Below are 26,384 nucleotides of genomic sequence, written 5' to 3' on the forward strand. Positions count from 1 at the left end.
GCTGGCTGTCCCTCAACTCTAGGAAGACATCTACTCAAGAGTTCCTGTCAGAGCACTTGAAGTGGCCAGTTCCAGAGTAGTGTCTTTGGACACCTTGGTCAGGATGCCACACGCAGTGGGGAATCTGGAGGGCAGGCTTTGCTTCATTTTCATTACTTTTCTCTGCAATGGGATCCAAAACATGATTCAGCTTCATTGATGAATTTCTGACATTCTGAACAATCGACAGTAAGTTCCTCTCAGTCACTAACGTAATTGATTTTTTTTTAAAAAGGGGAGAGCATTTCTTTGCTATGCCCTTGAAATACTGGTGATGAGGGATGTATCAAGGTGAAGTGTGGTGCCAGACATGGGGTCTCACTTGGAGGGGTGGGTGCTAATTGTGGTTGTGGTGGTGGCTGAAAGAAAGAAGAAATGAATGAGCCATCCAGACAGTATTCTTTGGAATTGATTTTGCAGGAGCTTTGCCCAAAAGCTTGCAGAGCTGAGTTGAAGGATAGTAAAATAAATCCACACAGAGGCCAGTATCTCGTCACCAAGGTCACCCTTTATTTACATGTGGAAAGTCCTTGACACTGATCAGGCTCCGTCACAGCAGCTCTGACAATCCTGTTTTTAAATCTGTCAGCCAGGGCTCCAATTGGGGCTGTTAACCTCATCCAATCAGGGAACTCATTTTCCATGACATCCACCGGCTGACCCCATTACGATCACTACAGATAGCAGTGTTTGGCCAAAGGCCCCCCAACTATACACTGCTGATGGAATTTCTCCAGCGCTATTGTATGTTACTGATACACAGTCCTAGTCTCACTAGGATACAGGAACATGGTGACAACAAGTGTCGTCCAGAGATGGTGCAGCTGACTTGTTGATGGATCTCATCCCAGCCCTTCTAAAAAAATTTCTGACAAAATGTGGGAATTGCTTCAATGCTTATGTCCAAGAATCTTCCTCACCATTGCTTTACAAGGACAAGGACAAGTCCACAAGTGGCTCAGAGAAAGGTCTTCAAAATCTGGACCAGCATCAAACAAGGCTATTAGCCTCAATCCTATTTACATACTACCCAACTGCAGCTATTCACCTCAAAAATCCCGTACCCTTTGGCATCAGTATGAAATACACAGCCTAGCTGGAAAACAAATTCAATCGCTTGTCTCTGCACAAAAACTAAAAAGTGACCAAAGAAATCTATAATCTGCAGTTTGTGGACAAAAGCAGCGTTATTTCTCATTCTGCTCTGGATTTGCAAACCACTGTTCTGCTTGCAAGAAACTCAGCCTGTCCTTGAATGTTGCCAAAACAAAACATTATCAATCCACACCTGGTTCGTCAAACGTGTGTGCAAGGAGACTCTGAAATGTACAGTTAGTAGTACACGGAGAAGACTGAGTCACAATCATTTAGAACATTGAGATTTTCAATGTCAGATTCTTGGCTTCATGAAACCTCGGTTTACCCTTGCAGCATATCCTATAAAACTAAGGTCAAACATCAAGTTTCCTGTGCCTGCAAATCCAATTGTTTTGATTCTGTTTTAATTCCTACTTCAGACTCTCGAAACCATAACTGCCTGGCTGACACTGAAAGGCAGAGAGAGAGACTACTGCATCACTGGAGGCGCTTTTGGATTAAGGTATGAAAACTTAGGCCCTCTACTCATTGTACAGATGAATATTTTTAAAAAAATCTCACGGCACTGTTTGACAAAAACAGAGGAGTTCTACCCAGAGTATCCTCAAAAATTCTACAATAAATTTGTGCAGAATATTCCAAAACTCCTGAAGCCAAACAAATAATGTTGCTGACATCAGAAGAAGAAGAATACAAAATAAAACAGTAAGTTAAGATGAAACGTTTAACTATTCCATAAATGGGAACGGCTTCAGTTTTCCCAAATCTTTCTGACATGCAAACAAAAAAAAAATCTGCAAAGGGGAAGCCTGTGGAAATGGTAATTAATAAAAAGGAAAAATCCAGAAAACAAATAAAAGCACCATTTTTGTACGATAGAAGGGCACATGGTTAAATCTCTTCATGTGTTAACTGTGGTTAAGTGGGGCTTGGCTCCCTGGCAAAGTCTGGGTTCAGTTTCCACACCTGGAGGCCGACACATTAGCACTGTGCTGTCCCAAGGGAAGGTATATGGTCAGAGGTGACAAACTTCAAACAAGACAAAAAAAACCAAAGCCCAGACTCTCTTGAGAATGTACATACGAACTCTCATTTTGAAGAGATAAACTGCAGCCTAGTTAGGAGACATTCACTGAAGCTTCTAAATCTTGGAGAACCCAAAGGCTTTAACCTAAAACACTAAAACAAAATGAGAAAGCCTTATCTGTAATAGCTGCCCACACCCATTCTGCTTCCATTTTCTAAAGTTGAAACAAAAACCCAAAGCCTCAAAAATTGTTTACTTTCTTGGAGAAAACTGGTCACCTCAGTCCTACAACCTCTCTTCAAATAAAATGGATAAGATAACTTCTTAAGTGACAGCATGGTCATACATTCGACAGACTGTGGTATCAAGATTTTCCAAAAATGTGGAAATCAGAGATAAGTCTCCACCATGTGAAGTTATACCTACCACAACAGAAGATGGTTGTGGTTGTTGGAAATCTCATTCTAAGCACATCACTGCAGGATTTCCTCAGAGACCCAGCCCAATCATCTTAATCTGCTTCAATCACCTTCCCATCATCATGACTGTACACTATTCAGCCCAATACAGACTGCTCATTTACTGAAACAATCCATATTCAAAACGCAGCAAGACTTGGACTATGTCCAGGTTTTGAGACAACATTTACGTGACAAATGTTGCAGGCAATGACTATCTCTAACAAGAAACAGAATCCAATCATTGAACATCAAGGGCCAATGACATGGCCATCAGAGTCTCCCCACTGTCAACGTCTAGCAGGTTACCAATGAACAGAGAAAGAACTGGATCAGCCAAATACCATTTACAAGGCACAAGTCAGGAGTGTGATGGAGTTCTCCCTACTTGTCTAGATGTGCGCAGCTCAAACACACAAGATGATGGTCTAGTGGCATTATCACTAAGCTATTAATCCAGGTAATGTTCTGGGAATTCGGATTCGTGACAGGTGGCAGAGCTCGAATTCAATAAAAATCTGAAATTAAAAATCTAAAGGATGGCCATGAAACCACAGTCAACTTATCAGGTTCAGTAATGACCTTCCCTTGTCTGGCATATAAGTGACTCTGGACCAACAGCAATGCCTTCTGGGCAATTAGGGAAAGAAAATAAATGCTGAACTAGCCAGTGATGCCTGCATCCTGTGAATGAATAATTTTTTAAAAACATCCAGGAGAAAGCAACCTACTTGATTGGTAACCCATGTGACATCTTCAACAACCACTTACTCCACCCCTTACTGTCTACAGCAGCATATACTATTAGAAACAAAATGACCCTCAACAATTCATCATTGACAGCACTTTCCAAACTTGCAACGACTTCCATCTGGAAGAACACGGGCAGCACACATGTGGGAATACTACTGCCTGCAAGTTCCCTGCCAAACTACTTGCCATCCTGACTTGGAAATGGACTGCCATTCCTTCCAGGAGTTTGACACTGAATTCCCTCCTCAACAGCACTGTGGGTGTCCCTACACTCCAGAGGCTGCAGGAGTTCAAGGCAGCAGCTCACTACCTCCTTCTCGACGGCACAGGGATGGGCAATAAAGGATAGCAATGCCCGCATGCCCTAAAAAGAACAAATATCTAGCTGTACAGTGAAATGGTGTATAAGCAATAGTATTAGGTCTGTTAGTGGAGGTGAGAATAACTGGATTTAATAAACTACACGAAAGTTACTCTGCATCTGTCAGGTGGACTACCTAAAACAAGGCAGTCCCTGTGGGCAATATGCCAAATTAATCAATATGCTGTCAGGGAGCGTTTAAAAAGAAAATACATTTATGGGACACGTGCATTGCTGAATGGGACAACATTTATTTCCAAGTCCTTAGCTGTTTTTAAGAAAGCAGGTGATAATTATATACACCAGATACAAGGGGAAGCCATATGGTGGGGAGGAATGGATCAGGATGACCAAATATCCTGCATTTTTAAACACACAGTCTCGTACATTTTGACTGACTGATTGGGGTGCCTGCCATCCCCTTACTTCTGAGGCACCTCATGGGAGGTGGAACGTGAAGGCTTCCTCTTTTCTTTGCCTCTTTTGTTCTTTTCACAACAGGGCACCAGCCAGGAACCCCACCCATCAACTAGTCCAACAGTAAAAGTGTCTCTGATGAAGGGTCTAGGCCCGAAACATCAGCTTTTGTGCTCCTGAGATGCTGCTGGGCCTGCTGTGTTCATCCAGCCTCACATTTTATTATCTTGGATTCTCCAGCATCTGCAGTTCCCATTATCACTCCTCATTTTCATGGCAGTTCTAGTTACCCTGGAGAGTGTACAGCTGGAACATCAACATGCCTCATGTATAAAAAGGCTGCTCAATTTGTTGAATATTTTACTACATATTTTGGTGTTTTATTTCAGATATCCAGTAGCTATTAACACAACATATTGATCACATACTCATCTTCCTAACTTGACACAGAACCTAAACTGTTTACAAAAGGGCTGCCATTTTAAACACAGCCCCACGGCTCACAATCTGTCCTGGTTGCTCCCAAATAGCTTGGGGGCGGCACGGGGGGTGGCGGAGCAGAATTGGTTTTATGATGTGAAAATAAGAGCTTGGAGGACACGGCAAAAGAGAAGGGGTATGGATGATACAGGCAACTACGTTTGGTGTTTTATTTTAAATTTAAAAAAATGTAACCATCACATTTGCATCTGGTTCTGGATTTCCCAAACAAACAATTAACATAAGCAGCACGAATGACAATTCACATAAAAGTCAATTGAATTTGAACAATTTAAAATCTCTAAACAATTACTTTTTCTATCTCCATTGTCCATTGGCAGCAGCATGTGCTATATGAGCTGCACCACCCGTAAGACTCCTTAGGCAGCACCTTTTCAAATCCACGACCAGTTCCATCTAATATGCAAGAACAGCAGATACATGGGAACATGGTAATAAAGTGTGGAGCTGGATGAACACAGCAGGCCAAGCAGCATCTCAGGAGCAAAAAAGTTAAGGTTTCGGGCCTAGACCCTTCATCAGAGAGCTTCATCAGAGATACATGGGAACATCACCACCCACGTTTCCCTCCAAACCACTCACCATCCTAACATATCAATTATCATCCATTCACAGTCACTAGCTTAAAATCTTGGAACTCTCTCTCTCTTCAAGGGCATTGTGAGTCTACCTATAGCACATGGACTGCAGTGGTTTATGACGGCATCTCATCACCAACTTCTCAAGGACGTCTAGGAACTGGGAATAAATGCTCGCCCAGCCAACGATGCCCATACTCACCGAGTGAATAAACAAAGTTAGGTGCCATTTTAACACACATCTTTGTCCCAGTCCTGAGAGCTGAACTTCACTGTTTGGTTTCCATGCCAGCTAAACACACAGTACACAGACGTTAGCAGGAGAGATGCAGGACAGGATAAGGCGTGTCCTCAGTTTTCCGCTTGAGCAGCAATGCTTCAATCTGTAATATAGGCCCACAAACACTTCCAACCCTGTAGGACATCATGCAAGCAGCAACAGCTCAAGAGAACACAGACAGCGAGCATTAAAAAGGATTATTTAATGGCTGAGATGTCACAGTGCTATTTTACATTTACAAATTCTCTCCCTCTTCCCTCCCACCACACAGGATCATGGACATCAAGTGTAATCTCCTCCTCCCATCCAGACTAACTTGCCTGGGGACATTAAACAAATTGGCACCTACCTGAACACCAATCCACATTAGAAATTTCAGACATTCAGTGAATCATAGCTGGGTGCACGCATTTATCCTGCATTTCAAAGCAGCAATAAAAAAACTCAAACAGACTCATCTCCATTTGCAACAATCTTTTCTGGCACTATTCAGCATTTCACTTGCCTCGTCACGGTGATATGAATAATATGGAATTTAGGCCTTTTCTCCCTGAATAGCCCACCTATTTATTCATTACACAAATTCATTTCCCAAAGTGCACCAGTGTCAAAATACTTGTGTTTATTCAAATAAGCAACTTTTCGAACATTGTTGCCTGATTTGGTTACCAGAATTCTGCACTTTCAAGCAAAACAGCAGCTTAGCCTCACGTACCATTTTCAGAGCTCAAAAGAGATATTTTAATACGTAACAGCTGTAAGCTTGTTTTTCAACCCAGTTGCAGTTTCTGCTGCTCCTATACTGTGTAGGTTCAAACCTCACCTCAAAAAAAACGTTGCTTAAACTCTACTAACCGGAAAAGTTGTGAAATTGAATGCCCGAAATTGAAATTCACTGTGATTTGCAGAATTGCAATACAAACAATTGTTTAAACTGCAATTTCTTAAAATACATTTTTTTTTATATTTCAGAAAGAAATAACTTTTTTTTGGCATGTGGCTTTGACTTCACTGGCATTTCATCTTTGCTAGCCAAATTCCTCTCACACAGAAATTAAGGGTGAATAATGCAAGCTACTAAAAGAAAAATCAATTCACAGGTTTTACACAGAAATAGGAGAAACAATTGATCATTCAGCTTTTTAAACCCATCCCGTCATTATGATCATAGCTGATGATCCAATTTAAAAGCCTGTTCTTGCTCTTCCAGAGCTGGAGTGTGTGAAGATGCTCATTGTGCTACTTGAACCTGTTCCACCACTCAACCAGGCCATGGGTGTACAACGAGTTGGGCTGGTTTTGGGATGCGGTGGGGGGAGGGGACGAACTGGGCTGGTTTTGGGATGCAGTGGGGGGCGGGGGGGGGGTAGATTTTGAAGCTTGTGAAATCCACATTGATACCATTGGGCTGCAGGGTTCCCAAGCGGAAGATGAGTTGCCGTTCCTGCAACCTTCAGGTGGCATCATTGTGGCACTGCAGGAGGCCCAGGATGGACATGTCATCTAAGGAATGGGAGGGGGGAGTTAAAGTGGTTTGCAACTGGGAGGTGCAGTTGTTCATTGCGAACTGAGCGTAGGTGTTCTGCAAAGTAGTACCCAGGCCTCCGCTTGGTTTCCCCGATGTAGAGGAGGCCATGACAGGTACAGCGGATGCAGCATACCACGTTAGCAGATGTGCAGGTGAACATCTGCGTGATGTGGCAAGTCCTCTTGTGACCTGGGATAGGGGTGAGGGAGGAGGCATGGGGGCAGGTGTAGCACTTCCTGCGGTTGCAGGGGAAAGCACTGGGTGTGGTGGGTTGGAGGGGAGTGTGGAGCGGACAAGGGAGTCACGGAGAGAGTGGTCCCTCCGGAAAGCAGACAAGGGTGGGGATGGAAAAATGTCTATGGTGGTAGGGTCGGATTGCAGATACCGCAGGAAGTGCTACACCTGCCCCCATGCCTCCACCCTCACCCCCATCCCAGGTCCCAAGATGACTTTCCATATTAAGCAGATGTTCACCTGCACATCTGCTAACATGGTATACTGCATCCACTGTACCTGTTATGGCCTCCTCTACATCAGGGAAACCAAGCGGAGGCTTGGGTACCACTTTGCAGAACACCTACGCTCGGTTCGCAATAAACAACTGCACCTCCCAGTCGTGAACCATTTCAACTCCCCCTCCCATTCCTTAGATGACATGTCTATCCTGGGCCTCCTGCAGTGCCACATTGATGCTGCCCGAAGATTGCAGGAACAGCAATTCATTCCACTTGGGAACCCTGCAGCCCAATGCTATCAATGTGGACTTTACAAGCTTCAAAATCTCCCCTCCCCTACTGTATCCCAAAACCAGGCCAGCTTGTCCCTGCCTCCCTAACCTGTTCTTCGTCTCACCTATCCCCTCATCCCACCTCAAGCTGCAACGCCATTTCCTTCCTACTATCCTCATCCTGCCCCCTTGACCTGTCTGTCCTACCCAGACTGACCTATCCCCTCCCTACACTCACCTCTACTGGCTCCATCCCCACCTCTTTAACTTGTCTGTCTCCTCCATCCATCTTCGATCTGCCTCCCCTTCGCTCCCTCCCCCATTTCTGATGAAGGGTCTAGGCCCGAAATGTCAGCTTTTGTGCTCCTAAGATGCTGCTTGGCCTGCTGTGTTCATCCAGCTTCACACTTTGTTATCTCGGATTCTCCAGCATCTGCAGTTCCCATTATCTCTGATACAATTCCTAAACAGTGTGCGCCTTTCTGGTTGTTTGTGGTTCCAGGCCCATCTAACCAGTCAAAGCTTTGACTCTCAGTTGTGTGCTTCAGGAAATGACATTTCTTCCCCCCCCCCCCCCCCCCCCCCCAACAAGACATAAGTCACATACAGAAGGAGCTGGGTATCCTTATATAGAAGGAAAACATTAGTACAGCAAGCAATTAGGAATGTAAAATTATATGCAAGTCTTATTGCAAGGAGTCAGAAATACAAATTACAACAGTTACATTGTGTTTTGGGGAGATCACATCTTAAATGTACTACATGGAATTCTAGTGTCCTTAGCCAAAACTTCAAAAGGTGCAAAGAAAGTTCACTCAACTGATTGCAGGTGGGAGGGGGTTATCCGGGACTGGTAAATGAATAGAATAGACTCATGGTCTCTGCTATTTAGAGTCTATAAAATTCTTACAGTTTGATGGGGTGAATGCTGAGAAGCTGTGTTAGGATGAAAGATAAACTATTCAGGTACAGCAAGAGGAGAAAATCTCTTTTGTAGCAAATATAACCCATCTGTTCAAGGTGGGAAGGAAGGAGGCAGGCGGGAAGGAAACAGGAATCTATAGGTCAGTCAGCTTGATATCTGTTACAAGCAAGGTGTTAGAAATTCATTAAGGAGGGTGCTACTGAGCACTGGACAAAACCAGCATGGTTTAGAAAAAGGGAAATAATGTTTGAACAATTTATCTAAATTTTCTGAAGGAGTAAATGTGCTGTGGATAAAAAGGAGCCCACTGATATAATATACTGAGAATTCCAGAAGGCAGTGATAAAGACTGCACTTAAAAAGTGTAAAGTAGGAGCTCACTGTGTAAGGGGCAACATCTAAGTGTAGATTGAGAATGGCTGGATAGCAGAGAGAATCACAGCAAATCGGTCTTTTCTCAGCTCGCAGGATGCAACAAGTGGGCTCCTGCATGTGTTTATGCTGGACCCTCAACTTTTAACCAACTTATGTCAATGACTGAGATGGGAGGATTGAGGCCTGGTGGCTAAATTTGCAAAAGACACAAAGACAGAAAGGAAAGTATGTTGTGAAGATGACAGAACAAGAAAGAAGACTAATGTAGACAAAAGGTGAATGGGCAGAAGCCTGAAAGAGACAGTATTTGAAGTTATTGGCTTTGATAGGAAAAATAATAAGTGCATTATACAAAAGAGAACAACTGCATATTTCTGAGATGCAGAGGAATCCAGGTGTTCAACTATGAGCCACAAAAAGTTAGTACGCAGGTACTGCAAGTGATTTAGGTGGCTAGGAATGCTGTATTTTAATACAAGAGGAGCTGTATAATGAAGAAAAGGTACAAAAACAGAAATTGCCGGGAACACTCGGCAGGTCTGGCAGCAACTGCAGAGAGAAATCAGTTTTAACATTTTAGGTCCAGTGACCCTTCTTCAGAGCTCAGGAAGGGTCACTGGACCTGAAACGTTAACCTCAATTTCTGTCTACAGATACTGCCAGACTTGTTGAGGTTTTCCAGCAATTTCTATTTTTGTTCCTGAATTACAGCAGCTGCCGTTCTTTCGGTTTTAAATTGAGGAAAGGCAATTGTGCTTTAGGTATATATGACAATAGTAAGACCACATCTTAAATACTGCATGCAGTGTTACTTTCTTAAGTTAAAGGAAGGATATAAATACATTATAAGTGGTTCAGGGGAGTTAATGAATAGATGGGCAGAGTTTAAAAGCACGAAGGGTGATGGGATTGAAAGTTATGACATCCTGAATGTCTTGACAAGATGGGCATGGAAAGGAGGTTTACTCTTGAGAGTCAGTTCATTTCTTGAGCGACACTGCTTTAGAACCTGGGGGCGCGGTGGGGGGGGGGGGGGGGGGGGGCACGGAGGAAGAGTCCCCCTACTTTTAGGGCAAAAGTGAGGATTTTTCCACCCCTCTGTGCAACTTTAGAACTCTGCCTCAGTAAACAGGGTAATTGATTATTTCAGAGATAGTAGCACCAGTCTGTCTCCTTTCCACCTATCTTCTCCTCTGTCCATCTTCTATCCACCTCCCCCTCTCTCCCTATTTATTTCAGAACCCCCTTCCCCTTCCCCATTTCTGAAGAAGGGTCTAGGTCCAAAACGTCAGCCTTCCTGCTCAGCCTGCTGTGTTCATCCAGCTGTACACCTTATTATCATTGATTATTTGTAGGGTTAAGGTAGATTTTTATTAGCAAAGAGAATCAAAGGTTAATCAGGGTAGGTCTTAAATGTAGAATCGAAACCAAAAAAAGTCAGGAATGATCTTATGGAACAGGCCAATATAAACAAAGGGCTGAGTTGTCTACTTTTGCTCCTAATGCCATGTTCAAAGGGATTAGCAATCATTGGAAAGCATTCTAAACAATGTTTTGAAAAATCTGTTCATGAGATGTAGGCATTGCTAGGCAAGAGTCAACTTCAGACAATATGGTTACATCTAGGCCAGACAAAGAATAAAGAAAATTACAGCATAGGAACAGGCCCATTGGCCCTCCAAGCCTGCACCGATCAAGATCCTCTCTCTGAGAAGAGAAGGAAATCTGCCATCCTTTCTTGAAAGGCATTAGTGAACCCAATGGATTTTATGATCATCAACATGGTCACCATGGGGGAGCTGATGGCCTAACGATATTGTCGCTGGACTGCTAACCCAGAGACCCAGGTAATGTTCCAGGGACCTGGGATTCAATACCATTGTGGCAGTTGATGGAATTTGAATTCAATAAAAATCTGGAATTAAAAAGGCTAATGATGACCATGAATCCATTGTTGATTTCATGAAAAACCCATCTGGCTCACCAATGTCCTTTAGGGAAAGAATCTTCCATTCTTATCTGCTCTGGCCGACTTGTGTCTCCAGACCCACGGCAATATGGTTGACTCTGAACTGCCCTCTGAGCAATAAATGCAGGTCTAGCCAGCAATGTTCACACTCCATGAATGTCTTTTTTTTTAAATCAAAAGCTAGCTTTTCATTCCAAATTTACCACCTATCACAGTGGGATTTGAACACTTGCCCCCAAAATATTAGCTCAGCTTTCTGGCCCTCTAGTCCAATGATATTACCATTAATCCCTCCACAAACCAAACGTCTACTCCAGAGAGTTATGGGCATGCAGTCGTTCAGTATATTCATGCTCACAATCAACTGACTCTTAGACATGAAGGTAATCAAAACTGTATAGCAAGAGAATGGAGTTGAGGAGGAAGATGATCAGCATGGATTTTATTGAGTGGTGTGGCCGGCTCAGGGGCTTGAAAGGCCTAGCCTTGTTCTTATTACTTACGCTATCATATTTCAATAATCAGTAGACCAGCTGCAAAACCTGTGTTTCACTGAACTTTGTACAAAATCACAATAAATATTTTAGAGACCACCAGACAGCACAATAGTCCATGCCTGCAAACAAACCATGATGACTTAAAATGTAGCCCAGTTAGGTTTTATCTATTTGTCTAGTACGTTCACTACAAAAACACAAAGGGATGAAAATTATTCCAACAGTAGTCAAAACCTGCACATTAAATGATAACTGGAACAAATATCATTACGTTCCCTGCTTAAACTAGGGTCAAAGGCCAAACTGAAGCCTAGCTTGATATGATTGTTAAACATTTAACAAGTTTGCCTTTCACTGAAATGGAATGCTGCAGCTTTTGTTTTAACAATAAAAAACAGAAGTTCATTCCGATAAAGATAAAGCAGAGAATAAACCGAGGTATTAGGCTGGGGCTATTTTCTCTGGAGTGGAGGCTGAGGGGTGACCTTATAGGGGTTTATAAAATCATTAGGGTTATGGATAGGGTGAATAACTAAAAGGTTTTCTCCTCAGGATAGGGGAGTCCAAAACTAGAGGGCATAGTTTTTAAGATAAGAGGGGAAAGAATTCAAAGGGGTCTGAGGGGCAACTTTGTCACATAGAGGGTGGTGCATGTATGGAATGAGCTGCCAGAGGAAGTGGTGGAGGCTAGTACAATTACAACAACAACAATTAAAAGGCATCTGGGTAGGTATATGATTAGGCTGGGTTTAATAGGCATATGGGCCAAATGCTGGCAAATGGGACTAAACTAATTAAAGATATCTGGTCAGCAATGGACGAGTTGGACCAACGGGTCCATTCCATGCTTTACAACGCTAAAAACACAATTTGAAAGATTTAGAACACAGTAAAAATACAATTGCATTTAGCCATTATGTTACAGTATTCAAAACACCAATGTTCGCTTGCTTCTCAATCACTTCGGTAGGTTTAACTGAACAGTTTCTTTTAATTCCCAGTGTTTGTTTGGGAGCTTCTTCCTTGATTAGTCACACAAGTCAGCTTCAGCTTTCTCAGTTCAAATAACACTGTCAGAGCTCTAACCAAGTACCTCTGGTCACAGTAAAATCCTTACACGGAAGTAACCTATTTTATAACAGTTTCAAACTAACTCTTGTCTCTATGCGAAATAGTTTCATACATATAACTTCAACCTTACGGCTGAATGTGGACTACAGAATTTGGGTCCAGAAGTTGAGCAAGATGTAATGATGCTCATTCGAAGAGCCAGTGCTGTCATGATAGAAACAGGCTGCTCAGCCTGTGCCATAACAATTCCTCAAATTCTGTGAACCACACCATCCCTGACCTGCCCACAAAAATGTTTTCCAAGCTATATATTTTCCCCCAAAGCAAAAAAGAAACTGATCCTTCTACACAGGAAGCAAACCAATGCCCATCGATGTTTCCACTGTCTACTCATCAAATCGTCCCACTGCCAACAAATCCCATTATTACCCTTGGAGAGTTCCTCTTGTACCAAAGTTTTTTTAAAAAAAATCAGGCTCCAAAAATACTGACAAGTTAATAATTAATAACCTCATACATAGACCAAAATACACATGCCACTTGGTCAAAATTCAAAACGTATGTATTTTAATCTTCCTTATTTGCATACCTTGCATCTCAAAGGCACAAAAGGTAGCAAACAAAAGTATTAAGTCTTTTTTGAAAAATTACACAACTTCTTTAACCCTTCTAAGCACCTAAGATAAAAAGGCAAGCCTATTTGATTGGTGTTTTTGGGGCAGCAATAATTCTATAGAAAGTTTAAAAGCATCAGTGAAGACTTATCATCCCTGTATATCCATCACAAGTAACTAAGTGATGGGATAGAATGCCTCCCCTTTTTGCTTCTTCCATTTTACTTAGGGTTACTACAATGCTGGTTGAACACTCTTCTCCATCATCTCCCAGCAGTTACCCATTCCTCCTTCCATCCACTGCATGTAAGCCTCTTGCCATCACATCTCTCAATCTGGCCTAGGACCTCCTCCTCTCTTCCTTCCTGACATCCATGCCTATTACACATGCCATCACAATTCTTCACTCTCCTTGCAACAAACGATGATACCATTTCAAACTCTTTCTAGCTATTTCCTACAATGATCCCACTTTCTTCACCAACCTCCTAACAGACTAGTTCCTGATCTTGTCCCTTCTGATCACTATTTCAGCATCCACATCTCATTAGTATCACAAGTATCCAACGTCTCTTACCTAAACCATACTATACAATCTGTACCAGTGATAATAGGAACTGCAGATGCTGGAGAATCCAAGATAATAAAAAGTGTGAAGCTGGATGAACACAGCAGACCAAGCAGCATCTTAGGAGCACAAAAGCTGACATTTCGGGCCTAGACCCTTCATCAGAGAAGGGGATGGGGAGAGGGTTCTGGAATAAATCGGGGGGGGGGGGGGGGGGGGGGGGGGAGGCGGACCGAAGATGGACAGGAGTGTATGGGTGGGGAGGTAGGGAGGGGATAGGTCAGTCCGGGGAGGACGGACAGGTCAAGGAGGCGGGATGAGGTTAGTAGGTAGGAGATGGAGGTGCGGCATGAGGTGGGAGGAGGGGGTAGGTGAGAGGAAGAACAGGTTGGGGAAGCGGGGACAAGCTGGGCTGGTTTTGGGATGCAGTGGGAGGAGGGGATGAGCTGGGCTGGTAGGGAGTCATGGAGAGAGTGGTCCCTCCGGAAAGCACATAAGGGTGGGGATGGAAAATTGTCTTTGGTGGTGGGGTCAGATTGCAGATGGCGTTGGATTTGGAGGTTGGCGGGGTGGTACATGAGGACGATGGGGATTCTGTTATGGTTATTATTGCAGATAGGGGGTGTGAGGGATGAGTTGCGGGAAATGCGGGAGACACGGTCAAGAGCATTTTCGATCACTGTGAAGGGGAAGTTGCAGTCCTTAAAATAAAACGACATCTGGAATGTTCAGGAATGGAATGCCTCATCTCAGGAGCAGATGTCAGAGGCGAAGGAATTGTGAATGGGTGATGGAGTATGGCCTTTTCACAGGAAGGTGGGTGGGAGGAGGAGTATTCTAGGTAGTTATGAGAGTCGGTAGGTTTAAAGTGGATATTGGTTTCCAGGTGGATGCCTGAAATGGAGACAGAGAGGTCCAGGAAGGAGAGAGAGGTGTCAGAGATGGTCCTTGATAACTTTTAAGGTTGGGTTGAAGGTGTTAGAGAAGTGGATGAAATGTTCAAGCTCCTCATGGGAACACGAGATGGTGCCGAAACAGTCATCAATGTAACAGTGGAAGAGATGGTGGGCAGGACCAGTTAGCTTTGGAGAAGGGATTGTTCTCCATATCCTGCGAAAAAGCAGACATAGCTTGGGCCCATGCAGGCACCCATGGCCACCCCTTTATCTGTAGGAAGTGGGAGGAATTGAAGGAGAAGTTGTTGAGGGTGAGGACGAGTTTGGCTAAGCGGATGAGGGTATCCAATGGAGGGGAACTGGTCAGGCCTGCAGGACAGGAAGAAGCGGAGAGCCTTTAGGCCATCTCCATGCGGAATGCAGGTGCATAGGGACTGGACGTCCATGGTGAAAATGAGGTGTTGGGGACCAGGGAATTGGAAGTTCTGGAGGAGGTGGAGGGCATGGGTGGTGTCACAGCCGTAGGTAGGGAGTTCCTGGACCAAGGGGGAGAAAAAGGAGTCCAGATAGGTGGAGATGAGTTCAGTGGGGCAGGAGCAGGCAGAGACAACCATCAGGGAGTCTCCCTAACCATTCCTCCCACCTCAAACCCCACCCCCATCTCCTAACCACTAACCTCATCCCACCCCCTTAACCTGTGCACCCTCCCTGGACCAAGCTATCCCCTCCCTAACTCCCCACCTACACTCACTTTGCTGGCTCTAACCCCACCTCTTTGACCTGTCTGTCTCCTCTCACCCTATCTTCCCCTTTATCCATCTTCTATCCGCCTCCCCCTGTCTCCCTATTTATTTTAGAATCCCTTTCCTGGGTCTCGACCTGAAACGTCAACTTTCCTGCTTCTCTGATGCTGCTTGGCCTGCTGCGTTCATCCAACTTCACACCGTGTTATCTCAGTGGTCTTGAAACATATCTGTGGGGTGCAGAATTCAGGGCCAGAAGGATTAACCAGATGCATTCACCACTAATGAAGTTCTACCTCAAGAATGCACAGGATGCTGGCGTTGTTTGAAATATGATGCCCTGTGTAAAAGGAAACTGTGAAAACTAAATGGCACTCACACTTAAGGGTAATAAAATGTTACTTTAGAAATAGAAAATAAAAGAGGCAAGTATTACTTTAGTTGTTTGAGGTTTAAAGCAAGTTTTAACAACACAAGTTACCTAACAGAGCAGCACATTATACCATAAGTGGATTGAATATTGATCCTTTTTCATTTGGGTGTCATCTATTTAAAGAAAAGCACATGGACTGTCAGTATTACCAGTTATTGCATACTAGGTAATGACTGCTTTTCAAAATTCTTTTCATACTGTTACTTAGAAGTCAGAAAACAGTTGGTATGAAGAAACTAAATAGCAACAAAATTATACTTTTGTATATTTGCAAGGGGATCAACCCATGTATTGAATGAAGGGAACTAAACTTGAAAAAGAACGGCACGTGGTTCCGTCACTTTCAATGTCATGGCAAGATCAAGCATAATATTTTAAACAGACCCAATTAAAATTTTAACCATTAGCACCTATCAATCTGAATAAGGTTCTCTTTTTTTTGACAAGCAAAAGTTGCTGATGATTTTAGGTTGATCTGGAAGACAGGGTTTATTGGCGACGGGGAGGGAAAGGGAGTGACAGAAAAGCTCCTGAACTGAATGTTGGTGGATGTGAGCAGAGACAACAAGCAGCAGGAACCTGTTCTCGCTCTTTTAGAGTTGGAAAATGAAAATGCACTTTATTGACAATCTCTTTTATACTTCCAATCCTGATATGCAGGCTTCCTTAGTCTTGCACTTTTCATTATTTTGCTTTCTCCTGGGGGAAATAAACCTCTCAGTGTCTCACCTTATTTACATATTCTTTGTTTCTTTACTGCTTCTTCCCACTGCATAACAGATGACATGTTACATCATCTCTCAATCATTCAGATGATAACTTTGTTATTTTTTGCTCATCTGCTTTCCCTTCAGATTCTAAAATAAGCCTGTTAATCCCTTGCCTCACCAGACTGAAGCAGAGTTCAAGTCTAAATTGGAGGCTTGTCTGTTATTCCCAGAGGCTAACAAATCTATTGTGTGCCTGGTGATTCCTATTTTGATTTGTTTTAAGTAAAAGATTAAGGTGCCTAGTCAGAACAGCACAGTTGATGGACAGAAATTATTTTCATTTCGTGCCACAATATAGGTGACACAGTTCTTAGAAAAAAGTTAACCGAGAAGCTCAAAAGAACAGCCAACCCAAACAAAAATGGCATGATGTACAAGATAAAACAAACTTACAACTCTACAGTCGACAGGTGGAAATTGAAGGACCTACATTCGGTATGTCAAAATATTAAATGGCACAAATTTCGGCTGGTAGCAGGATAATTGAGAAGGTTGTTAAATAGCATACAGGATCATTGGCTTTATGAGAAGCTTAAAAAAAGTGTCAATGATCAACCTTTAGAAATAATTTGCATAGGGCTCATCAATCGGAATACAAATGAGACTTTCTAAGGGAAGCAGTGATGGAGACCGTCACAGATTTATTTCAAAAAGTAAATCTTACAAGTCAAATACCTCGTCCAAAGTATCAACATTCTGACGAATGGCGGCCGGCAGTACTTGCGACGTCTACTGTTCTGTGCAGGATTGGAAGAAAAGTACTTGGGCAAAGTTCAGAGGCCAAATGACTTCCTCATCAACTTTCTCCCCTTCCTTCCCTTAAAAGAATCTTGGAAAATTGAGAATTCTGATCCCCATAACGAGCCATCCACACACTCTACTAAGTAACAGAGTTAGTCTACGGCTATTGTACATCATTAAACCCCCAGGAATACTTGAAGATGTTGGTTAAGTTTCACATAATGAAGGCAACACATTGTCTCAACCTTTGAAAAAAATCCGAGGAAAATAAACTGGTCAGGACTATATTGTAGCAACTTCTAAACTATAAACCCCTTGAGAACACACAATTTGCCACCGTAAGTTTTGCATGGGTCTGGTAAATTGTTTCCTTTTGCGATAACAATTCGGATTAATGCACATTTTCTTCAAAGTTGCAAATTAACGGTAGCCGGTAGGTTTGGTTAAGCGATAGACACAGAAAAAAAAATCCGCTTCAAGTACACTATGTTCTGGGGCATAGGTCATTCTGCCCTAAGCCTGAAATTCCACCCCCAAAAAATTTCCTCCACAAAAAAACACAAGTCGACGAAAGTCAAGTTTAAAAAAAAGCGAAACCTCAACAAAACTCAACTGCATTGAACCGGCTGACACCTTTCATTCCCCTCAAATCAGCAAAATATGACGCAATTCGCCCTTTAGGTCAGTCTGTAGTCCCGGTTTGATTTGGTAAAAATGTGGCTGGAAAAGCTACTGGAGACAGTGGGTAAAGCTCACTGCGGGCTCCATTCACATTGCTATAACCGCCATAAGCAAGGAGGCAGACACAAACTCAAATCTCCATCTAAACCAGAGGCTTCTTCTCTCCCTTCCCACCTCCCTTCTACAGGCTTACCCCCCCCCCCAACCCCCATACTATAAAAAAGCTGCTGTGAAGAGAGGGGGGAAACTAATAGTTTAAGATCAGCGGTGGAGGCAGCCGGCTTTGATGCAGCATGGAGCCACAATGGGCAGAGATGGCTGTAGCAAAACATTTCTCTGCAGTCTTGGCTGTGTACTTACCGAGTGGCCGGGCCAGGCAATGCTGGGGAGTTGTCGCTGCCTCTAGCTTTCTCTTTCTGTATCCCCTCTCTCTCCGTCTGTCTGAGGGAGTGAGTGAATGAGGTGTCTCTCTCTAACCGGAGCGGAGCGCTCCCCTCCCGTGTGAAAGAAGCAGGAGGAGGCGGGCGGTCAAATCCATTCTTTCCCCTTTTTTTCTGCTCCTTTTTAATGACGCTGAGTCCCTGTTTACTTCCTATTCACACACACACACGCACAAAATTCACTAAAGACCAATAAGCAAGTGTAGGGAGACGGTTGTGGGGGGATTTAATACAAAAACACACAAGCTTCCTTATTCTCTAATGTGACACAAAGAGGCACCACCAGTAAACCAGCTCAGTTTTATTGCACAGACATTTTTAAAAAATAATTATGCTGGAATCTGCTTTACGCCTAGGTCGGAATCATTATTAAGCTTTTCCTTTCGTATCCCAAGTTTCTACTTTTTCTTTGAATGGGGAGGGGCAAGATGGGGGGAATTTCATGTTTCTTTAAAAAAAGGCTCCATGCTCGGGTTGGCTGACAGGCGCGGTTTGACTAGTCAGAACCTGTTTCAGTCGGAGTCGACCGGCTCTTGCCACGTTTGGTGTAATCCCAGAGAGAGAGAGAGAGAGGCAGGCGCTTTGACTTGCAGGCAGCATCTCCGAGTTCACCGGCTGGTTACTGCAGCAAACTGGGTCTGCATGCAGTGTGAGGGGCATTGTGTTATTTACCCCGCCACCAGGCAAACGTTTCATAAGAGGGGAAGAAATAATCAGCTTTACGCGCACAGACAGGTTACAATAAGCACCCCCTTCTCTCTCACACACACACAACTTTGCAACCTGAATATTGAAAGGAAGGTTATGAAATGCCCCAAAAGTTAAAAGAAACATGCTTTTTCTCTCTCTCTCTCCCCCCTCCCCTTGCCCTGCTGCCACTATGTTTGGTCGCTGCTGACAATAACAAGGTAAGATACACAGAGGCTCAAATTTCTGAGGGCGGATGTTGACTGTCACTCATCAGTGTTTGATTGAAACAGTCCGACATCATTGCCCCCAGGGCTCAGACTGTCACATCTATTTTTTTTCCCCCAGTGCTGTTTTAAGGTGAAAGTGAGATTCATGAACACCACAAAGTCTGGTGCAATTCCCCCCTTGTGTTATTTTATTTGGGTGGAGGGTAGACGATGAGGCGAACTACAGCCAACGGGTCATAGTGGGAGTGGAAGCCTTTTAACGAGGGGTTGGTGCCAAAACTTCGGCCGGAGCACTTGGGATAAGAATTCTAGGGGCCAATTAAATAACATCCGTGTTCTAACATAATTCGCAGTATTTGTTTTGTGAACGGGAGTGGTGCTGCACTGTAAAGTACAGGGGTCAGGAAAGCTGTGTTGTACAGGCCGGCCGGCAAGCTTAATGCAAAATAAAATGCATGCACAGACATTTAAGCTGACAGTGGCAAAATGTAAAAGGAGGAGACGGGAAGCAATAAGTTTAATAATCAGGCCTAGAAAGGCTATCACCAATGCAGGTTTACACATAAACCACAACCACACGCCACTGAGTCATTGCAATGCATTACCGCATTAGTTTAATTTTGTTTTAAAATCCTTGACATTGATAGTTACAAACAAATCTATTTTCTAATTTCTCTAAACGGAAGAGCCTGATTTAAACGCAAATTGCCTATATGCTTTTAAACAAAAAAATCTGAATAAATACTACTGTACAAGAATTGTACAAATCCCTGACTAACCTGGGAGATCTTTCTAAGTGCCGCCACTACGTTTCCGTGAGATCTGGCAGGGATTTCCCTCTCAAGGGAAACTCTTCGTTTTAAAAAAAACCCGCCAGATGCGATCCAACACGACTGATAAAAGGCACAATACCACGGGCCAACCCAATGCAATTAGACGATTTGAGTTTTAATCCTTCGAGAGAGGTCGAGGAAATTCTAAATGTTCCTGGAGTGCGAATCGGGTTGGCAATCCAGATTGGAAATGATGTGAAGTAGAAGTGAAACGGTGCACTGTAAAACTGGCAGAGCGAACATTCTTACATACTGCTCCATCCTCAGCCCTCAGTCACTTTCTAACTGCAGTCCGTGCTGTGAATTGGTACTGAGTGCTGCTGTTCATTTCTACGATTTCTCTGTCTCACCGGCTTTGCAAAATGACTAGCGATGGCTTTCCGCTGCCCGAGCACCCCTATCGGGTGTCTGCTAAATCATTCCTCTGTGCCCACACTCACATGCGGATAACAGGAGGCGCAAAACCGCAGCTCTACTGTTAGAGATCAGAATGAAATTACAGTTCTCCACCGCAAGAAATTCACAAAGGTAACATATTGAAAGTGAGACTAAACAACTGCACCTCCCAATCACGAACCGTTTTAACTCCCCCTCCCATTCTTTAGACGACATGTCCATCATGGGCCTCCTGCAGTGCCACAATGATGCCACCCGAAGGTTGCAGGAACAGAAACTCACATTCTGCTTGGGAACCCTGCAGCCCAATGGCATCAATGTGGACTTCACCAGCTTCAAAATCTCCCCTTCCCCCACTGCATCCCAAAACCAGCCCAGCTCGTCCCTGCTTCTCTAACCTGTACTTCCTCTCACCCATCCCTTCCTCCCACCTCAAGGCCACTCCTCCATTTCCTACCTACCAACCTCATCCCACCTCCTTGACCTGTCCGTCTTCCCTGGACTGACCTATCCCCTCCCTACCTCCCCACCTATCTTCTTTTCTCTCCATCTTCGGTCCACCTCCCCCTCTCTCCCTATTTATTCCAGAAGCCTCACCCCATCCCCCTCTCTGATGAAGAGTCTAGGCCCAAAACGTCAGCTTTTGTGCTCCTGAGATGCTGCTTGGCCTGCTGTGTTCATCCAGCTTTACACCTAACTAACCATCCAGGGATGTGCAGGCTAGGTGGATTATCTATGGCATATGCAAGGTTTCAGGGACAGGGTGGGGTGGAGCCTGGGATGCTGTTTGCAGGGTCGGTGTGGACTTGATGGGTTGAATGGCCTGTTTCCACACCGTAGGAATTCTATTTGAAACTCATGTTCCAGCACTTGCCCCATAGCCTGCCTTCTGCAAGGGCATAATTAAATACTTCCTAAATAACAATGAGGCTTACTGTAAAGCACTGGCCTAGACAATGAGAGTTGCCAAGCTGTTTTGTATGGGCACACTCAAGATCAAGATGAATATAGTGTCCATATCCATTTGTCACATGCACACTTTCGTGTGGTGTAACTCACAGGTCCCTGCTACCAGGAACTTACCATCAGGATGGATTTGAAAGGCTGCAGGTTGACTTTTAAAATGGCAATCGCCATTAACAGGCTGGGTATGGAGAATCAATGTAGGAGTGGAAAGGGGTACAAAAGTAAGGGTCTTAAAGAAAAGACAGTAGGAACTGCAGATGCTGGAGAATCTGAGATAACACGGTGTAGAGCTGGATGAACACAGCAGGCCATGCAGCATCAGAGGAGCAGGAAAGCTTTCCTGTTCCACTGATGCTGCTTGACCTGCTGTGATCATCCAGCCCTACACCTGGTCTTAAAGATGAGTTGGTCACCGAAAAAGAATTCTGGAGAAACCTCTTTGCATTGAGTGTGCTTAGAATGTGGAACATCCCCCAGTAAAATGTCTTAAGGTGAATACTGTAGATGCATTAATTAGGTGCATAAGCTAAACAGGTACGTGAGGGGAGACAACATCTGGAATTGGATTACAGCTGTAAAAGTCAGCTGTGTGGAGCATTGAAGACTGACAGACCATTTATTGCCGACTTATCAGTTTCTGCCGTGCAAGCATTGTAATTTATGAAATTGTCATGCCACATGCCAGTTATAGAGCAGAAACAAACCATGTGGCTCTCAAGGTCAATGCTGCTGTTTTTGTCGTTTCATGTGAGCCTTGACTCTACCTAATACAGCTCAGGGCAGTGCCCTAAACCCTGCCATCATCGACTGCTTCATCAACTGACTTATAAGGTGCAAATGGAGAGATTTACTCATGATTGCATAAATCTTCAGCATCATTCACAACTCCTTAGATACTAATGCAGTTCACATCCATACCTGAACACTATTCTTTGGAGTTGGCATTGACCAGAAACTTGACTGGACTCACGACACAAACACAGCAGTTCCAAAAGCAGGTCAGAGGCTAGGAATACTGCAGCGTGTAAATCACCTCCTGATTCCGCCCCCACCCCCCAAAAGACTGTCAACCATAGAACACAGAACATAGAACATTAAAGCACAGTACAGGCCCTTCGGCCCTCGATGTTGTGCCGACCTGTCATACCGATCTCAAGTCTGTCTAACCTACACTATTCCATGTACATCCATATGCTTATCCAATGATGACTTAAATGTACCTAAAATTGGCGAATCTTTAAATTACCGCTGCAGGCAAAGCGTTCCATTCCCTTACTACTCTCTGAGTAAAGAAACTACCTCTGACATCTGTCCTATATCTTTCAACCCTCAATTTAAAGCTATGCCCCCTCATGCTCGCCGTCACCATCCTAGGAAAAAGGCTCTCCCTATCTACCCTACCTAACCCTCTGATTATTTTATGTGTTTCAATTAAGTCACCTCTCAACCTTCTTCTCTCTAATGAAAACAGCCTCAAGTCCCTCAGCCTTTCCTCGTAAGATCTTCCCTCCATACCAGGCAACATCCTAGTAAATCATCCTCTGCACCCTTTCCAAAGCTTCCACATCCTTCTTATAATGCGGTGACCAGAACTGTACGCAATACTCCAAGTGCGGCCGCACCAGAGTTTTGTACAGCTGCAGCATAACCTCTTGGTTCCGGAACTCGATCCTTCTATTAATAAAAGCTAAAACACTGTATGCCTGTTTAACAGCCCTGTCAACCTGGGTGGCAACTTTCAAGGATCTGTGTACATGGGCACTGAGATCTCTCTGCTCATCTACACTACCAAGAATCTTCCCATTAGCCAGTACTTTGCCTTCCGGTTACACCTACCAAAGTGCATCACCTCACACTTGTCTGCATTAAACTCCATTTGCCACCTCTCAGACCAGCTCTGCAGCTTATCTATGTCTCTCTGCATCCTACAGCATCCTTTATCACTATCCACAACTCCTCCGACCTTAGTGTCGTCTGCAAATTTACTAACCCATCCTTCTACGCCCTCATCCAGGTCATTTATAAAAATGACAAACAGCAGTGGACCCAACACCGACCCTTGCGGTACACCACTAGTAACTGCTCTCCAGGATGAACATTTGCCATCAACCACCACCCTCTGTCTTCTTTCAGCAAGCCAATTTCCGATCCAAACTGCTATATCTCCCACAATTCCATTCCTCCACATTTTGTACAATATCCTATTGTGGGAACCTTATCGAACGCCTTGCTGAAATCCATATACACCACATCACCCGGTTTACTCTCATCTGCCTGTTTGGTCACCTTCTCAAAGAACTCAGTAAGGTTTGTGAGGCATGACCTTCTCTTCACAAAACCGTGCTGACTATCCCTAATCAATTTATTCTTTTCTAGATGATTATAAATCCTATCCCTTATAACTTTTTCCAACACTTTACCAACAACTGAGGTAAGGCTCACTGGTCTATAATTACCAGTGTTGTCTTTACTCCCCTTCTTGAACAGGGGAACCACATTTGCTACCCTCCAGTCATCTGGCACTATTCCTGTAGACAATGACGAGTTAAAGATCAATGCCAAAGGCTCGGCAATCTCCTCCCTGGCTTCCCAGAGGATCCGAGGATAAATCCCATCCGGCCCAGGGAACTTATCTATCTTCACCCTCTGAAGGATTTCTAATACCTCTTCCTTGTGAACCTCAATCCCACCTAGTCTAGCAGCCTGTATCTCAGTATTCTCCTCGACAACATTGTCATTTTCTAGAGTGGATACTGTTGAAAAATATTCATTTAGCGCTTCCCCTATCTCATCTGACTCCACACGCAACTTACCACTACTATCCTTGATTGGGCCTCATCTTACTTTCATCATTCTTTTATTCCTTAAATACCTATAGAAAGCCTTAGGGTTTACCCTGATCCTATCCACCAACAACTTCTCATGTCTCCTTCTGGCTCTTCTGAGCTCTCTCTTTAGGTCTTTCCTGGCTTCCTCGTAGCCCTCAAGTGCCCTAACTGAGCCTTCACATCTCATCCTAACATAAGCCTTCTTTTTCCTCTTGACCAGAGATTCCAACTCCTTCGTAAACCACGGCTCCTGCACTCTACAGCTTCCTCCCTGCCTGACAGGTACATACTTATCTTGGACACTCAGGAGCTTTTCCTTGAATAAGCTCCACATTTCTAATGTGCCCATCCCCTGCAGTTTCCTTCCCCATCCTATGCTCCCTAAATCTTGCCTAATCTCATCGTAATTGCCTTTCCCCCAGCTATATCTCTTGCCCAGTGGTATACACCTATTACTTTCCATCACTAAAGTAAACATAACAGAATTGTGATCGCTATCACCAAAGTGCTCACCTACTTCCAAATCTAACACCTGGCCAAGCTCATTACCCAGTACCAAATCTAATGTGGCTTTGCCCCTTGTTGGCCTATCTACATACTGTGTCAGGAAGCCCTCCTGCACACACTGGACAAAAACTGACCCATCTATAGTACTCGAACTGTAGTGTTCCCAGTCAATATTTGGAAAGTTGAAGCCCCCCATGACAACTACCCTGTCTCTCTCACTCCTATCAAGAATCATCTTTGCTATCCTTCCCTCTACATCCCTGGAACTATTCGGAGGCCTATAGAAAACTCCCAACAGGGTGACCTCTCCTTTCCTGTTTCTAACCTTAGCCCGTACTACCTCATTTGACGAGTCCCCAAACATCCTTTCTGCAACTGGAATACAGTCCTTGACCAACAATGCCACACCTTCGCCCGTTTTACCATCTTCTCTGTTCTTACTGAAACATCTAAATCCCGGAACCTGCAACAACCATTCCTGTCCCTGCTCTATCCATGTCTCCGAAATGGCCACAACATCGAAGTCCCAGGTACCAACCCATGCTGCAAGTTCTCTCACCTTATTCCGGAAGCTCCTGGCATTGAAGTAGACACACTTCAAACCAACTTCTTGCTTGCCGGTGCTATCTTGCTTCCCTGAAACTTTATTTCGGATCACCCTACTCTCAACCTTTTCTATAGTCGAACTACAATTTTGGTGCCCATCCCCCTGCTGAATTAGTTTAAACCCACCCAAATAGCCTTAGCAAATTTCCCCCCCAGGATATCGATAGCCCTCTGGTTCAGGTGAAGACCATCTTGCTTGTAGAGGTCCCACCTACACCAGAAAGAGCCCCAATTATCCAAGAATTCAAAACCCTCCCTCCTGCACCATCCCTGTAGCCACGTGTTCAACTCCTCTCTCTCCCTATTCCTCGCCTCACTAGCACGTGGCACGGGCAACAAACCAGAGACAACAACTCTGTTCATCCTAGCTCTCAGCTTCCATCCTAGCTCCCTGAATTTCTGCCTTAAATCCCCATCTCTCTTCCTACCTATGTCGTTGATGCCAATGTGGACCAAGACTTGGGGCTGCTCCCCCTCCCCCTTAAGGATCCCAAAAACACGATCAGAGACATCCCGAACCCTGGCACCTGGGAGGCAACACACCAACCGTGAGTCTCTCTCGTCCCCACAGAACCTCATATCTGTCCCCCTAACTATGGAGTCCCCAATGGCTACTGCTCTGTTCCTCTTTCCCTCTTCCCTTCTGAGCAGCAGGGACAGACTCTGTGCCAGAGACCTGTTCCCCACTGCTTTCCCCTGATAAGTCATCCCCCCCAACAGTATCCAAAACAGTATACTTATTGTTGAGGGGAATGGCCACAGGGGAACCCTGCACTGCCTGTCGGCTCCCTTTCCGTCCCCTGACCGTAACCCATCTGCCTTTTTCCTGTACTTGAGGAGT

At 44.2% G+C, this 26,384-nt stretch overlaps 2 protein-coding genes across 11 annotated transcripts in view; both read right to left on the reverse strand.

Annotated features, from left to right (window-relative positions):
* Positions 1-26,384, reverse strand: part of LOC125456253 (volume-regulated anion channel subunit LRRC8C) — a 254,835-nt gene that overhangs the window by 127,457 nt on the left and 100,994 nt on the right. The gene's annotated exons all lie outside the window — the stretch shown is intronic.
* LOC125456252 (volume-regulated anion channel subunit LRRC8D-like) overlaps positions 1-26,384 on the reverse strand; it is a 178,118-nt gene that overhangs the window by 85,842 nt on the left and 65,892 nt on the right. For 2 of the 9 annotated variants that reach the window (XM_059648094.1, XM_048539214.2), the window contains exons 1-2: positions 18,411-18,647; positions 17,304-17,365 (exon numbers count right to left, since the gene is read on the reverse strand). The exons of 2 other annotated variants lie outside the window; for them this stretch is intronic. Coding sequence is in view for 1 of the 7 variants with exons in the window: in XM_048539205.2 (XP_048395162.2) it covers positions 5,862-5,895 (34 nt within the window). In the remaining 6 variants the exon portion in view is untranslated. Of the gene's footprint in view, positions 1-5,861; positions 5,964-17,021; positions 17,052-17,303; positions 17,366-18,410; positions 18,648-20,186; positions 20,733-26,384 lie in introns of those variants that run through there. 5 more of the 9 variants (XM_048539211.2, XM_048539213.2, XM_059648095.1 and 2 more) reach the window with 4 other exon arrangements.

Source organism: Stegostoma tigrinum, chromosome 8 (genome assembly GCF_030684315.1).
Source record: "Stegostoma tigrinum isolate sSteTig4 chromosome 8, sSteTig4.hap1, whole genome shotgun sequence".
Taxonomy (NCBI): domain Eukaryota; kingdom Metazoa; phylum Chordata; class Chondrichthyes; order Orectolobiformes; family Stegostomatidae; genus Stegostoma; species Stegostoma tigrinum.